Consider the following 13,543-nt stretch of genomic DNA (forward strand, 5'->3'; position numbering starts at 1 on the left):
GTTTAGCTGATGACTTTATTTTATTTATTTATTTATTTATTTATTTATTTATTTATTTAATGCGATTTTATATAGCGTGAACTTTACCCAAAGGTGTCAGAGCGCTTTACATAAGAACCAGTTGCGATACATAAGGATTTAGGATTACATGAGTTACATAAAAGATACAAACAGAAAAAATTGCACTGTACAAGTTGTAAAGTCACACAAGGAAGAGATACAAACAGAAAAAAAATTGCAACAAGTTGTACAGTCACACAAGGAAGAAATACAAACAGAAAAAAAATTGCAAATGTACACGTTCTAATGAGAAGTACACCTGCTGTGGAACGAAGGGCTACCCTGATATGCTATTTCACCAATCTTTTCTCCTATTGTTCTCGATTGCAGTAACCACGTGCCCAGACCCCGGTGACGTCGACCACAGCCGGAGAGTGATCTCGAATTCCAAGTTCCCTGTGGGGTCCACTGTTCGCTTCCTGTGCGACAAGGGCTACATTCTGACTGGCAGCAGCACACTAACCTGCTACAATCGGCAAGCGGGGAAGCCCAAGTGGAGCGACCGAACTCCAAAATGCATCCGTAAGTGATTGGCTGACCTTTGACATTAGGTCAGTTATTCCAACGGCAGACGGAGTGGTCATGTACGCATGTAACACGTGTATTTGTAAAGCGCACATTTGTCCAGAAGGATGTTTTAGCATTGAAGAAACAGACATTTTCTTGTTACCCAACTCAGTGGTACTCATTTTATGGGCTTCAGGAGGTCGATAGGTTGAGTTTACTTACTGGAATTTGAACCTAGGGCCATGAGGTCAAACAGAGACCCCTGCAGAGGATACATTCAGACACCGAGCCACCAGACTCCAATGGGACCTTGAAAGTTAGAAGGTTGATTTCATATTAAGAGAGATGTCCCAGTGGCGACTAAAGGGGGCGCCTTGTATACTGAGCGCCTGTCATGACGTGGTCACTGGAACCTGACGGATTGGTCATCATCCTTCTGAGTGGTCTGCCCGTAGCCTCAGCGGCTTGTGGGCTCCAACTTTGTTTATGTCCTCCAGAGGCTTGGAAAAGGTTACCATTGTTATTTTAAACGAGGAAGAGGTCTCACGTGACAAACATATTGGGTGTGTTTGATAAGATGGGTACGTTTTTGGCAATTATATAAGTTAACTAGAAATTTTACAACTCATAAAGTTTCGGGGCGGGACGACTTGTGAGCACAGGCAGACCAAGGAGGGCGATGGGAATACCCCTTTTAGAATAGTTGTGAGTTCCATCTACTTATGTTTTTTGAACACATTTATATCTTCCTGTGTATTGCCACTTACCGAAGAAAAAATACCTCAGCCCAAGTGAATGCTGCATGAAATTAGACAGAATTCGAAATTGCCTACATTTCAAACTAGGATAACCTTTTGGGTGCAAACAGCATGAAATTGTGCAGTTTTATCTTTGGAAGTACAAATGATATTCAATGTATTTGAAACTTTGCATTATGCATGTTGATGAGGCTACCTACAGAGAGGATTATACTGATCTGAAACTAAATGTACCTTACTCGGCAGTTGGACTTACATTACTTTTAGGGCCCTCGTCCTCGTCCCAGTCATTACACTTTGAGGTGATTCCAACTCCAGACAGAAACATGCATTTGCAATGCAATAGGTTTCGCATTTGCAAGAGTTTAAGCTATTGGTGTTATAAATGACAATGCCTTTTATTTATCCGTTTTGCTAATTAACACTGGCATTTTCATTTACAATGCCAATAGCTCAAACTTGTAAATGCGAGACCTATTGAAAGAAGCAGCCACCATTGTCCCGGGTTGCTTGGAAAGTGAAAGCAGGCATGGCGCGCTGAATGTTGGAGCAAAGCATGTCGTGCCTGCAGTAGGAGAAACTCATTAAAGAAAATAGTGCTTACAGACTGTAAAAGATGTAACAACTGAAGTAAAAGGGCCAGTCCTCATGGGAGGTTACAAATGAAGACGTGGCAGTACTAAGGAGGGACTAACAAACCTATTAATGAATCAGAAGCCAGCATTTACGCATGGCAATGATACAAGCCAATGACAAATATGATAAAGCAGAAATTAAAAGACCTAAAGAGGATTTCCCTGCCCAGATTTATGTCAAAGCGATCCCAAAGGGAATGATGGATGGAGCGCTTGGCAAATCAAACACTCACCCCCAGTCAACTGATCTGGGTTTATTCCATCATCATTCTTTAGCTCACTCCACCACCCCAGTTCAGACATGGTCATATGCAAATCAGTCTGACCCTGTGCCTCATGGGAACAGTCCAGCCCGAACTGCCAAGCCATGTCTTCCCTGGACCGGAAACAAGCATTCGGGGACCGGTTTCTGGCTATTCAGCCGTCAGTGGCAAAGTGAGCAAAGGACCCACGTCTGGGCATACCCTGCCAACTTAAAGCGAACAAACCGATACCAAACGGGATGATGGACGGAGCGCTTGAGCAAATCAAACACTCACCCCCAGTCAACTGATCTGGGTTTAATCCATCATCATTCTTTAGCTCAATCCACCACCCCAGTTCAGACGTGGCCATATGCAAACCAGTCTGACCATGTGCCTCATGGGAACAGTCCAGCCCTAACTGCCAAGAACTGAGGTGATGGAGTGAGCTAAAGAATGATGATGGATTAAACCCAGATCAGATACAATAATCATAAGGTCCAATTCTTCAGCGCGGCTCTCAATTCCAGCATTCCTGTTTACAGACCGCTGCTGGTATAATGTGCCACATCCACCCAATATTTTCAGATTCAAATGATGGGACAGTATGTCCAGGCTCGTTGGTCAGTTAATTGTCCTCCACTAAAAACAGTATTGCATTTGAAGTTTGCTCTCTAGCCTTCAAATGCTCAGATATCCTCCTCCAATGCATATAGTCAATGGTGTTCCACCTTGTGTACCTTCTTCGAGTCTCAGGACATCCAGTCAAAATCTACAGTCCGCCCACCCTTCCAAGCTCATGCCTAACGGTGATCACCAGTTCTCAAACCTGGCTGCTAAAGCTTGAAAGACCCTTCCCCTACATGACAACCATCCGTCTCTGTGCCTATGTAGCCGACAGTTCAAGTATTTTGTATTCTCGACTGGCTGTCACTCTTCTTTTTCACCACTCTGCTCTACATCCTGTAGTCGACAGTCTATTGGATGACTAGCGTCTTCCAACTATCCTGGTACACAGTGCTATTAGTAATATTATTTTTTTAAAGTAATAGTAGTAGAAATAGTAGTAGCAGTAGTAATAGTGGTTACAGTAACAAGAGTAGTTGTAGTAATGGTAGTAGTAGCAGTAATAATAGTAGTAGCTGTAATATTAGAAGTAATAGTAATTTTAGTAACAGTAGTAGTAGAGTTTATGGTAGTAGTTATGTTGTTACAGCAGTATTTATAGTGGCAGCAGCAATTGTAGTGAAGGACAGAGGAGAACAAAATGAGGTCTAACCAGCAAAGATGAAGTCTGGAGAGTCTCAGAAATCAATTGACAGGGATAAGTGCTAGAGAGGGATGATAGAAGAGGCACCAGGGAGATCGATTAGAGTGGGAAGAGCGGAGAACATGGGTGATAAGAGAGCGGAATGGAAAACACAAGTGACAGATGCATAGACCTGACGATAGAAGACCATTAATAGACTGAAAGAAAAAAGGACGAGCCAAGGAAAAACATTGTGACAAACTTTACATGTTGCTGTAGGGGTGATGTGCACATGAAAAACCTAGGTAGGTGTCTCCAAGCCTCAGAGGGTGAAAGTGCATTTATGGCCTTTATAGATGGTATCCTTGGTATGTTGGGTCATGGTGGGTGCGTTATTGACACTTGTGGAACATATCCTTGATGTGTTTTGTGGTGGTAAGTCTATTGAGGTGCTACATAGATGTTTCCTGATATGTGAACAAACTTCTCTTTCAGGTATTACTAAGCTTCGGAATATGGCATGTGCAGTGATGCCCCTTGCAGAAGGTGTCACTGGTGTGTCGGATGGTGGCAGATGTATGTCTTATGTGGTATGTGCATGAACGTTCCTTGTAGAAGGTATCACCTAGGTCTTAGAGGGCAGTAGATGCATTATTAGTCCTAACAGAAGGTGCCTCTGGTGTGTTGGGCAGTGATGCATGCATCAACAGCCATTGCAGGCTGTGTCCTTGGTGTGTTGGATTGTGCATCAATGGTCCTTGAAGTAGGTGTCCCTGGTGTGTTGGATGGGGCTTGATGCCTTGCTGTCTCTGTAGAATGTGTGCCCGGTGCGCCAGGTGGTGGTTCTTGGCTTTATGAACCCCTTCTAAGGTGTCCTTGGTGTGTCGGTGGTGGTAGGTTCCTCGATGTTCCTTGCAGAATGTGTGTGTTGGGTGGTGGTAGATGCCTTGATGTCTTTGTAGAATGTGTGCCTTGTGTGTTTGATGGTGCTGGATGCCTTGATGTCTTTGTAGAATGTGTGTCCTGTGTGTTGGATGGTGTTGGATGCCTTGATGTCTTTGTAGAATGTGTGTCTTATGTGTTGGATGGTGCTGGATGCCTAGATGTCTTTGTAGAATGTGTGTCTTATGTGTTGGATGGTGCTGGATGCCTTGATGTCTTTGTAGAATGTGTGCCTTATGTGTTGGATGGTGCTGGATGCCTTGATGTCTTTGTAAATTGTGTGTCTTATGTGTTTGATGGTGCTGGATGCCTTGATGTCTTTGTAGAATGTGTGTCTTACGTTTTGGGTGGTGCTGGATGCCTTGATGTCTTTGTGGAATGTGTGTCTTGTGTGTTGGATGGTGCTGGATGCCTTGATGTTCCTTGCAGAATGTGTGCCTTGTGTGTTGGGTGGTGGTACATGCCTTGATGTTCCTTGCAGTATGTGTGCCTTGTGTGTTGGGTGGTGGTAGATGCCTTGATGTTCCTTGCAGTATGTGTGCCTTGTGTGTTGGGTGATGGTAGATGCCTTGATGTTCCTTGCAGTATGTGTGCCTTGTGTGTTGAGTGGTGGTAGATGCCTTGGTGTTCATGCAGTATGTGTGCCTTGTGTGTTGGGTGGTGGTGGATATCTTGATGTTCCTTGCAGTATGTGTGCCTTGTGTGTTGGGTGGTGGTAGATGCCTTGATGTTACTTGCAGTATGTTTGCCTTGTGTGTTGGGTGGTGGTAGATGCCTTGATGTTCCTTGCAGTATCTGTGCCTTGTGTGTTGGGTGGAGGTGGATGCCTTGATGTTCCTTGCGGCATGTGTGCCTTGTGTATTGGGTGGTGGTAGATGCCTTGATGTTCCTTGCAGTATGTGTGCCTTGTGTGTTGGGTGATGGTGGATGCCTTGATGTTCCTTGCAGTATGTGTGCCTTGTGTGTTGGATGGTGGTGGATGCCTTGATGTTCCTTGCAGTATGTGTGCCTTGTGTGTTGGGTGGTGGTAGATGCCTTGATGTTCCTTGCAGTATGTTTGCCTTGTGTGTTGGGTGGTGGTAGATGCCTTGATGTTCCTTGCAGTATCTGTGCCTTGTGTGTTGGGTGGAGGTGGATGCCTTGATGTTCCTTGCGGCATGTGTGCCTTGTGTATTGGGTGGTGGTAGATGCCTTGATGTTCCTTGCAGTATGTGTGCCTTGTGTGTTGGGTGGTGGTCGATGCCTTGATGTTCCTTGCAGTATGTGTGCCTTGTGTGTTGGATGGTGGTGGATGCCTTGATGTTCCTTGCAGTATGTGTGCCTTGTGTGTTGGGTGGTGGTAGATGCCTTGATGTTCCTTGCAGTATGTGTGCCTTGTGTGTTGGGTGGAAGTAGTTGTATTTAGCCTCTATTCAGATGTCGCTGATGCGTTAGAAGGCGATATGCGTATTCAGGGCCCTTGTGCAGGGTTCCTCATCTCTCTGGTGTGGGCAGTGCATTGATAGTGCTTGTAATTGGGTTGAAATGTAGATGCAATCCTCTGAGATTGCCTTGTGTACCTTCTCAAGTGCCCTGCAATAGTGTAACGGTGAGTGTAGTACTTCTGATAACGATGCCCTAATCCTTGTCTTCTCCCTTCTGCCCCCGCTTGCAGCGGAGATGTACGAGCCGTGCCATCACCCGGGCCTGCCCCAGAATGCAATCCTCACCCCCGAGAAGCGACTGTACCAGCCCGGGGAGTCCGTGCAGTTCTCCTGTCTCGCAGGCTTTGCCCTGAGTGGGCAGAGTGGCATCAAATGTGTGCCGGGCCACCCCTCCGTGTGGAGCAGCTCTCCGCCAGGCTGCAAAGGTGCTTGCTGCTTTTAAAAATGCCTCCAGTTGTTCGTGTATCTGTAACATTTCTGTTTGTTGTTTGTATAACGCTGTGAATGTTTGCTATACTCATATGTTCGTATTATGTTGAGTACGTGTTGCTGATTTATGTTATGTTCAGTTATGTCATGCTGTGTATTTTACACATACATTCTGCTGACGTCTGTTGTGTTCTATTGTCAACAATATGCTTTGTATGTTTCGTTGAGTTAGGTTATTTTTAGTAATGTTAGTAATGTTAGTTCAGTTAATTCATGTTTGTTGTGTCATTGTAAGCTGAGTTAAGTTATATTGAGGTATGCTATGCTGGGTTTCGTTCAGCTTTGTCGTGTATATTATGCTTTGAAGAGTTATTTTATGTTATGTTGAGTTTAAATTAAATTCTCATGTTGTGTGTGTTCTGCTCTGCATACCTAATGCTAAGTTATCAGTTATATTCAGTTATGTCGTATTGTGCATGCTGTGCTTAGTTATGTTATGTTTAATTTGAATTTAAAAATATTTATTTAGCGCGCTTTTACCAGGCGGTTTCATGGCGCTTTGCAGATTACGACCAACGTCAGTGGCAAGGGGGATTAGGCAGCAAAAGCTCGGGAGAAGAGTAAGGTTTTAAGGTTTTTCCGGAACTCTATGTAGGAAGATGCAATGCGAAGTCCCACAGGGAGGGAGTTCCAAAAAGCTGGGGCGAGGACAGCAAATTCTGTTCCACCAGCCTTCTTCTTTTTGAATCTTGGGGTGGTCAGGAGTGCCATGTGAGTGGAGCGAAGTTCTCTACCTGGTATATAGGGCTTGATGGCAGGGCATATAAACTCAGGGGCGGTGCCCATTCTGGCCTGGAAGGTGAGGCAGCCGAGTTTGAATAAGGCTCGCTCTCTCACAGGCAACCAGTGTAGCGCCTGCAGAAGGGGGGTGGCACGGTGAAATTTAGGCAGGCCATGAATCAGGCGAGCAGCCTGGTTCTGCACTAGTTGCAGGTGGTGAATAGCATAGGCCGGCGCGCCATTGTAGATTATGTTGCCATAATCAAGGCGTGAGAGCACCATTGCCATCACGATGATTTTTAGAGCCGGGAGGGAAAAGAAGCGGGAAATCTTCCTGATTGTCCTGAGGGAAAAGAAACAAGAGGACACAACAGAACTAACCTGAGAGTGAACAGAAAGTTGGGAATTAAGAAGAATGCCGAGAGTTTTGACTTTGGGAACTGAGAGTGGGGGAACACCAAGTGAAAGGGGCCAATGGGACGGAGACCAGGGGCTGCAACCACCTCCGGTCAAGACCAGCTCTGTCTTGTCAGGATTGAGTTTGAGGTGGTTGCAGTTCATCCAGTCCTGATTGAACAACATGACAGTTTGGACATTCTGGGCGGATGAGGGAGAGTGGGAAAGGTTGAAAATTAGCTGGAGGTCGTCGGTGTAATTAAACACCGTGACCTCAAGCTGCTGCAACATAAAAATGAGGGGGTAGATGTATAAATTAAACAAAAGAGGGGAAAGTGACGAGCCCTGGGGAACACCACACACTACCTTGCGGGAGGCAGCGGTGAAACCAGCAAGATGGACCGCCTGAGCCCTCTCGCTCAGGAAAGACTCGAGCCACGAGAAGGCAAAGCCCTCTATGCCCGCCGCCCTGACACGGGTGAGAAGGATGGAGTGGTTTAATGATGTCACATTATGTTTTCTGTAAGGTCGCTTTCAATTAGTCTTGGGTACGTTATATTGGGCTTTGATATTATTGGCTTCATTCATTGCATTATCCTGTGCAGTGTACTGCTCATTTATGAATTACTAAAACCTAAGTGGGACATCCCAGCACTTTGTGTGTAGTAACGTAGGCCTGGGCCAAATGTAGATGTTGCTGGCGTAATTCAGGTGACTTCATGTCATGCTTGTTACCTGAAATACCTGAAATAAAGCCATTCCGTTGCGACACTAGTAGAGTGGTGTGGCTCACTGGTTAGAGGCGGCAGACCCGGAAGCAGAGAACGGCCCGGGACCAGGGTTCAATTCCCGACGCGGCAGGGTCGTGGACCAGGGTCAGCGGACTCGATAATTCTCGCCTCAGTGCCTACTCTAACCAGGGATCACACTCGGCAACTCTGGGCATTAGCTTGCCTCATCTCTACAACAGCCCCCCACATTCGCTGGGGATGCCTGGTTTCACCTTGCAGATACCCAGTAGGGACCATCTCACAGGGATAGCCAGGGCGGGTTCCCCAGCGGTCTACAGCGCCACAACGCCTCAGGGCAGCAGTGCGCTTTACAAGACACATACATTACACATAATCATGCCCTGTGTGCTGCAAAATTATACTGCGGGAGTGCGTGAACAGGCAGAACACCGGTGGCTGTTTTCCACAGCTACTGTGTTTGTGGCTGGCTGTATATTTGTAACGCGAAATGTGTCTTCATGTCTTTTTCAGATGCAAGGCTGCATTTCACACTGAAATATAGCTCCAAATTCCAGATTTGCAGTTTGCACAACTGCGCATAGTTTTCAAGAAGCTGCCAGTGGATTGTACGAAAACAATTTACATGAAGTTCTGACACGCACCCTTAGTAGAACATTTCCATTAAAGAGCTGACGCACTAACATAGCAAGCCAAACTCCTACCACAATAAGGCATCTGTCCACAGACCTCATGTGTGTGTGTGTGTGTTGGAGCCGCGTGGCAGTGCACTTTCCAGACTGCACAAAGTGCTGAGAGGCCACACCAGTGGCAGGCCTGCATCTTACATAACAAACACAAGATTTATTTATGGTTGTGTACGTATTGCATACATTGTTACTGCAGTTTGAGTGGCACACAGTCTGCCATTCGTTGTGATTTGGAGGGCAGCTGATGCCTCGATTTCCACCCATGTCAAGTCAGATTTCCATCACAGACCAACTAATGACCCTTGTGTCATATGTTTAGGAGGTTTGGTGGTGATTTAACATCAGTGGGCTGTTATTGTATTACACTAGTGGGCACCTGAGTGGGCCTCTCTTCATGCAGGTTTGCCTATGAGAATGCCATCAAAATGATCCATTCTGTGTTGCATATTTACACATTTTTCCGTATCATGTTATTTTATGAGCAGGCACCGCTGTACGCGTATGTTAACATGAAAGGGGGTTTGACTATGTGCTTTGATTATACATACATTATCTCTAATGTTTATATAAGGGTATTTGCGTGCTCTGTTTGTACCTTACCTGGTAAGGTATCCTGAGGCTAGGATTTACTTGGCGCCTCGCTGCTGGTCGCGCTGGTCGCGTTTCCTTGTGCATTGCACTGCTGCATTTTAAAGACCCGTTTTGGAATTTATTTTTATTTCATTTTCGTTATCCCTCGTTTTTAGCTCCCCTCCTGCCCCCTACCTTGCACCATAATTTCTGGAATAACCACCGCTGTTCGGCGGGTCCGGTTCTGGGGAGGTTGTGGTTGACGGTGGACATCTTGCCTTGGGTAGTGGAGTGTGAGCGCCATCTTGGAGCGTCAAGGTGATCTGGGACGCGGAGAGCACACTATTTCGGGCGAGCAACACGAGGGGATTACCTGGTAAGGTATCCTGAGGCTAAGATTTACTTGGCGCCTCGCTGCTGGTCGCGCTGGTCGCGCTGGTCGCGTTTCCTTGTGCATTGCACTGCTGCATTTTAAAGAGCCGTTTTGGAATTTATTTTTATTTCATTTTCGTTATCCCTCGTTTTTAGCTCCCCTCCTGCCCCCTACCTTGCACCATAATTTCTGGAATAACCACCGCTGTTCGGCGGGTCCGGTTCTGGGGAGGTTGTGGTTGACGGCGGACATCTTGCCTTGGGTAGTGGAGTGTGAGCGCCATCTTGGAGCGTCCAGGTGATCTGGGACGCGGAGAGCACGCTATTTAGGGCGAGCAACACGAGGGGATTACCTGGTAAGGTATCCTGAGGCTAAGATTTACTTGGCGCCTCGCTGCTGGTCACGCTGGTCGCGTTTCCTTGTGCATTGCACTGCTGCATTTTAAAGACCCGTTTTGGAATTTATTTTTATTTCATTTTCGTTATCCCTCGTTTTTAGCTCCCCTCCTGCCCCCTACCTTGCACCATAATTTCTGGAATAACCACCGCTGTTCGGCGGGTCCGGTTCTGGGGAGGTTGTGGTTGACGGCGGACATCTTGCCTTGGGTAGTGGAGTGTGAGCGTCATCTTGGAGCGTCCAGGTGATCTGGGACGCGGAGAGCACGCTATTTAAAGCTTGCCTGTATCGCGCAGCGGTAACGCGCAGCGGTGGCGCCCTCACTGCGCCTGAGTCGTGCCAGAGTCCTGCCCGTCTGCGCCCGTCAGCGTCTCGGAGGCGCGCGAGGCGGGACTCTGGGACTCGGCTAAATCATCGAGCAGGGAGGCCTTTTACGATCTGGTGGCTGGCGTTCTGATCCGCCGCGCTAGGATGATCACCTACAGCGCTGCTGCCCTGTTCGCTCTGCGTCCCCTCCAGTCGGGCTGCAATTCTCTTTTCCCCGGAGGCCGCCTTCTGGGTAAAGACTGTCCAGTATGTAGTTGGCGCGCTTCGCCTATGCCAACACCTGCCCCTTCAGTCTCCTCTCTGTCTTGTCATAGTGCCCTCTTGAACACCAGGTCCCTGGCCTGCCATTCCTCGGATATCTGGGATCTCCTTGCACATTCCAAACTATCATGTCTATTTCTCACTGAGACGTGGTTGGGGGCGGGTTCGGAACCGGACATTGCCTGTGCCCTTCCTTCTAACTATACCATCTTAAGGAAAGACAGAGTTGGGGGCAGAGGAGGTGGGGTGGCCCTGATAGCAGACAAGGCCTTGAGGTGTTCTTCTTTCCCTGTGGATAATATCGCAGGATGTGAAGCCCTAGGCTTTACTCTTCATCTATCGGCCACGCAGACGTGTACAGGGATTCTTATTTATAGACCACCGGGGCCCATTGGCTCTTTTTTTGAGGACCTGCAGTCGGCTTTATCTGTACCCTGCATGCGAGCAGAGCACTGTATGGTGCTGGGCGATTTAAATTTGCACATGGACTCAATAACAGACGCTGAAGCGTCCAAATTGCGGGACATCACTGCACTGCTGGGCCTTGCCCCTTTCATTGATAGTCCCACCCATGTTAAAGGCCACGTTAGATTTAATTTTTCTACGGTGCCTATCGAGGTGTCCCCGCCACTCCCTGTTCTTTGGTCAGACCATTTTTTAATAAATTTCGTTATAATACACGAGTCCAGGACTAGCCAAAGAACGCAGAGGGAGTTGACTCGACAGTCCAGAGCATTTCACTTAGTGACAGCTGACATGCTCTCTGATGCTCTCTATCAACATCCGTGTCAACTGACAGGGCACCTAGAAGCTGACCTAACTCTGGTTCAGAACTGGTTGCAAGCAAGATTTGAGGAGTTAGCCCCACCGAAGGCAGCTAGAATAGCCCCTTGCCATGACTCCGCTCCTTGGTTTACCTCCACACTACGTACAATGCGCCAAGACTGTAAAAAGGCGGAAAGACTCTGGCGCCACAAGTACGATCCTGTGGAGAAGGTCAAGAAATTGTATCACAAACAGATTGCCGTAGCCAAAAAGGACTACCTCGAGCATAGAATAGGCCAAGCTGATAATACGAGCAGGGAATTGTTCAGAATTGTGAAAGAGTTTGTAGATCCGGCTGCAGGTGCCCTCTGACACTCTCACACTGAAGACTGGATTAGGCAGCTTCTTTGTCACAAAAATCATAAAGATTCAGGACTCCTTTCCCCCCGTGGATCTTTCCATGGACGCCGCTGCCTCAGGCCCCAATTGGAGGTCGACACCTCCCTTAGAGGTAGAGCCCGGGCCCACACTATCGGCTTTTCCCCAGTTGTCCTGTGAAACATCGCTTGAGCTACTATCCCGGCTTCAATCCGGCTCTCCTCTGGATGCTTGTCCAGCTAAGTGTCTGGCCAAGGTGGCTTCGGCAGTAAACAGCTTGCTGAATCCCTTGCTCAATTTGTCACTGAGCTCCGGGGTGGTACCTCGAGAATGGAAACATGCACTCATTCTGCCGCTGATCAAAAAACCTCTGTTAGATCCCTTGCAGCTGGCTAACTACAGACCGATCTCCCTCCTCCCTGCTCTGGCGAAGGTGGTTGAGAAACATGCTCAACACACTCTTACCACCTTTATCGAGAATAACAACCTGCTCCATGATTCTCAATCTGGCTTCCGTGCTAATTATAGCACGGAGACAGCCCTCGTGGAGGTGACTGACGCCATCAGGGAGACGCTCGATCAGGGGGGAAAGGCTATGTTAGTCATGCTAGACCTGTCGGCGGCTTTCGACACCATCCCCCATGCAGGTCTCCTTTTAAGACTCAGGGAGATAGGACTGAGGGGGACGGTGTTGGACTGGTTTCAATCCTTCCTAGCCGACCGTCGGCAGGTGATCTGGGCTCCATCGTTCTCCGCGGAAATGCCATCGCTAGAGGTGGGGGTGCCTCAAGGGTCCATTCTGAGCACCACCATCTTTAACATCTATATGGCCCCTCTGGCGAGGGTAGCGGAGGCTTATGGGGCCCGGGTCATCTCATATGCTGATGACACCCAGCTCCTGTTTACATGCAGGAAGGGAGAGGTGTTTGACGGCGACAGAATTAAAGATTGTCTGAGTGCAGTTTTCACGTGGTTTCAGCGGCACAGCCTGAAATGCAACTCGGATAAGTCCGAGCTGCTTTTTTTTGGCTGTGCCCCTGATCCTGGTTGGAAGTCGTGGTGGCCCCAGGATATGTTCCCTCCTGAGAAGTCATCTTCCCAAGTGAAAAATCTTGGAGTTGTATTTGATGACGATCTCTCTTTTCGACCCCACATTTTGGGGCTATCGGGGAAATGCTTTGGCATCCTCAAGATGCTCAGGAAATTCCTTCCATTGCTCTCCCTGCAATACCGTAAGACCGTATTCCAGGCGCTTGTGGGGTCTAGGTTAGACTACGCAAATGCGCTTTTTGCAGGTCTGCCAAAGTACCTTTTGTCCAGACTGCAAATTGTCCAAAATTCGGCGGCAAGAGCCATATTCGGCTTGCCAAGGAGAGCCAGTGCCTCATTGCTGCTTAATAGGCTGCACTGGCTACCTATCTCTAGCAGAATAAGGTTCAAAATCCTGACGCTGGAGTTTAAAGCCCTTCATTCTATCGGCCCCAGCTATATCAGGAAGCGCATCGCTCTCTATGTTCCGCGGAGGATGTTGCGGTCTGCCGATCTGGCAAAAATGGTGGTACCTGCTGTGAAACGAGTCCGGATGGGAGGCCGGTCCTTCCAATATGTGGCGG

At 47.7% G+C, this 13,543-nt stretch overlaps 1 protein-coding gene across 2 annotated transcripts in view; it reads left to right on the top strand.

Annotated features, from left to right (window-relative positions):
* Positions 1-13,543, top strand: part of SEZ6 (seizure related 6 homolog) — a 1,086,274-nt gene that overhangs the window by 1,006,878 nt on the left and 65,853 nt on the right. For both annotated transcript variants that reach the window (XM_086955133.1, XM_086955132.1), the window contains exons 12-13: positions 391-582; positions 6,048-6,242. In XM_086955133.1, coding sequence (XP_086811259.1) covers positions 391-582; positions 6,048-6,242 — 387 coding nt within the window. The remainder of the gene's footprint in view (positions 1-390; positions 583-6,047; positions 6,243-13,543) is intronic.

Source organism: Lissotriton vulgaris, chromosome 2_1 (assembly GCF_964263255.1).
Source record: "Lissotriton vulgaris chromosome 2_1, aLisVul1.2, whole genome shotgun sequence".
NCBI lineage: Eukaryota > Metazoa > Chordata > Amphibia > Caudata > Salamandridae > Lissotriton > Lissotriton vulgaris.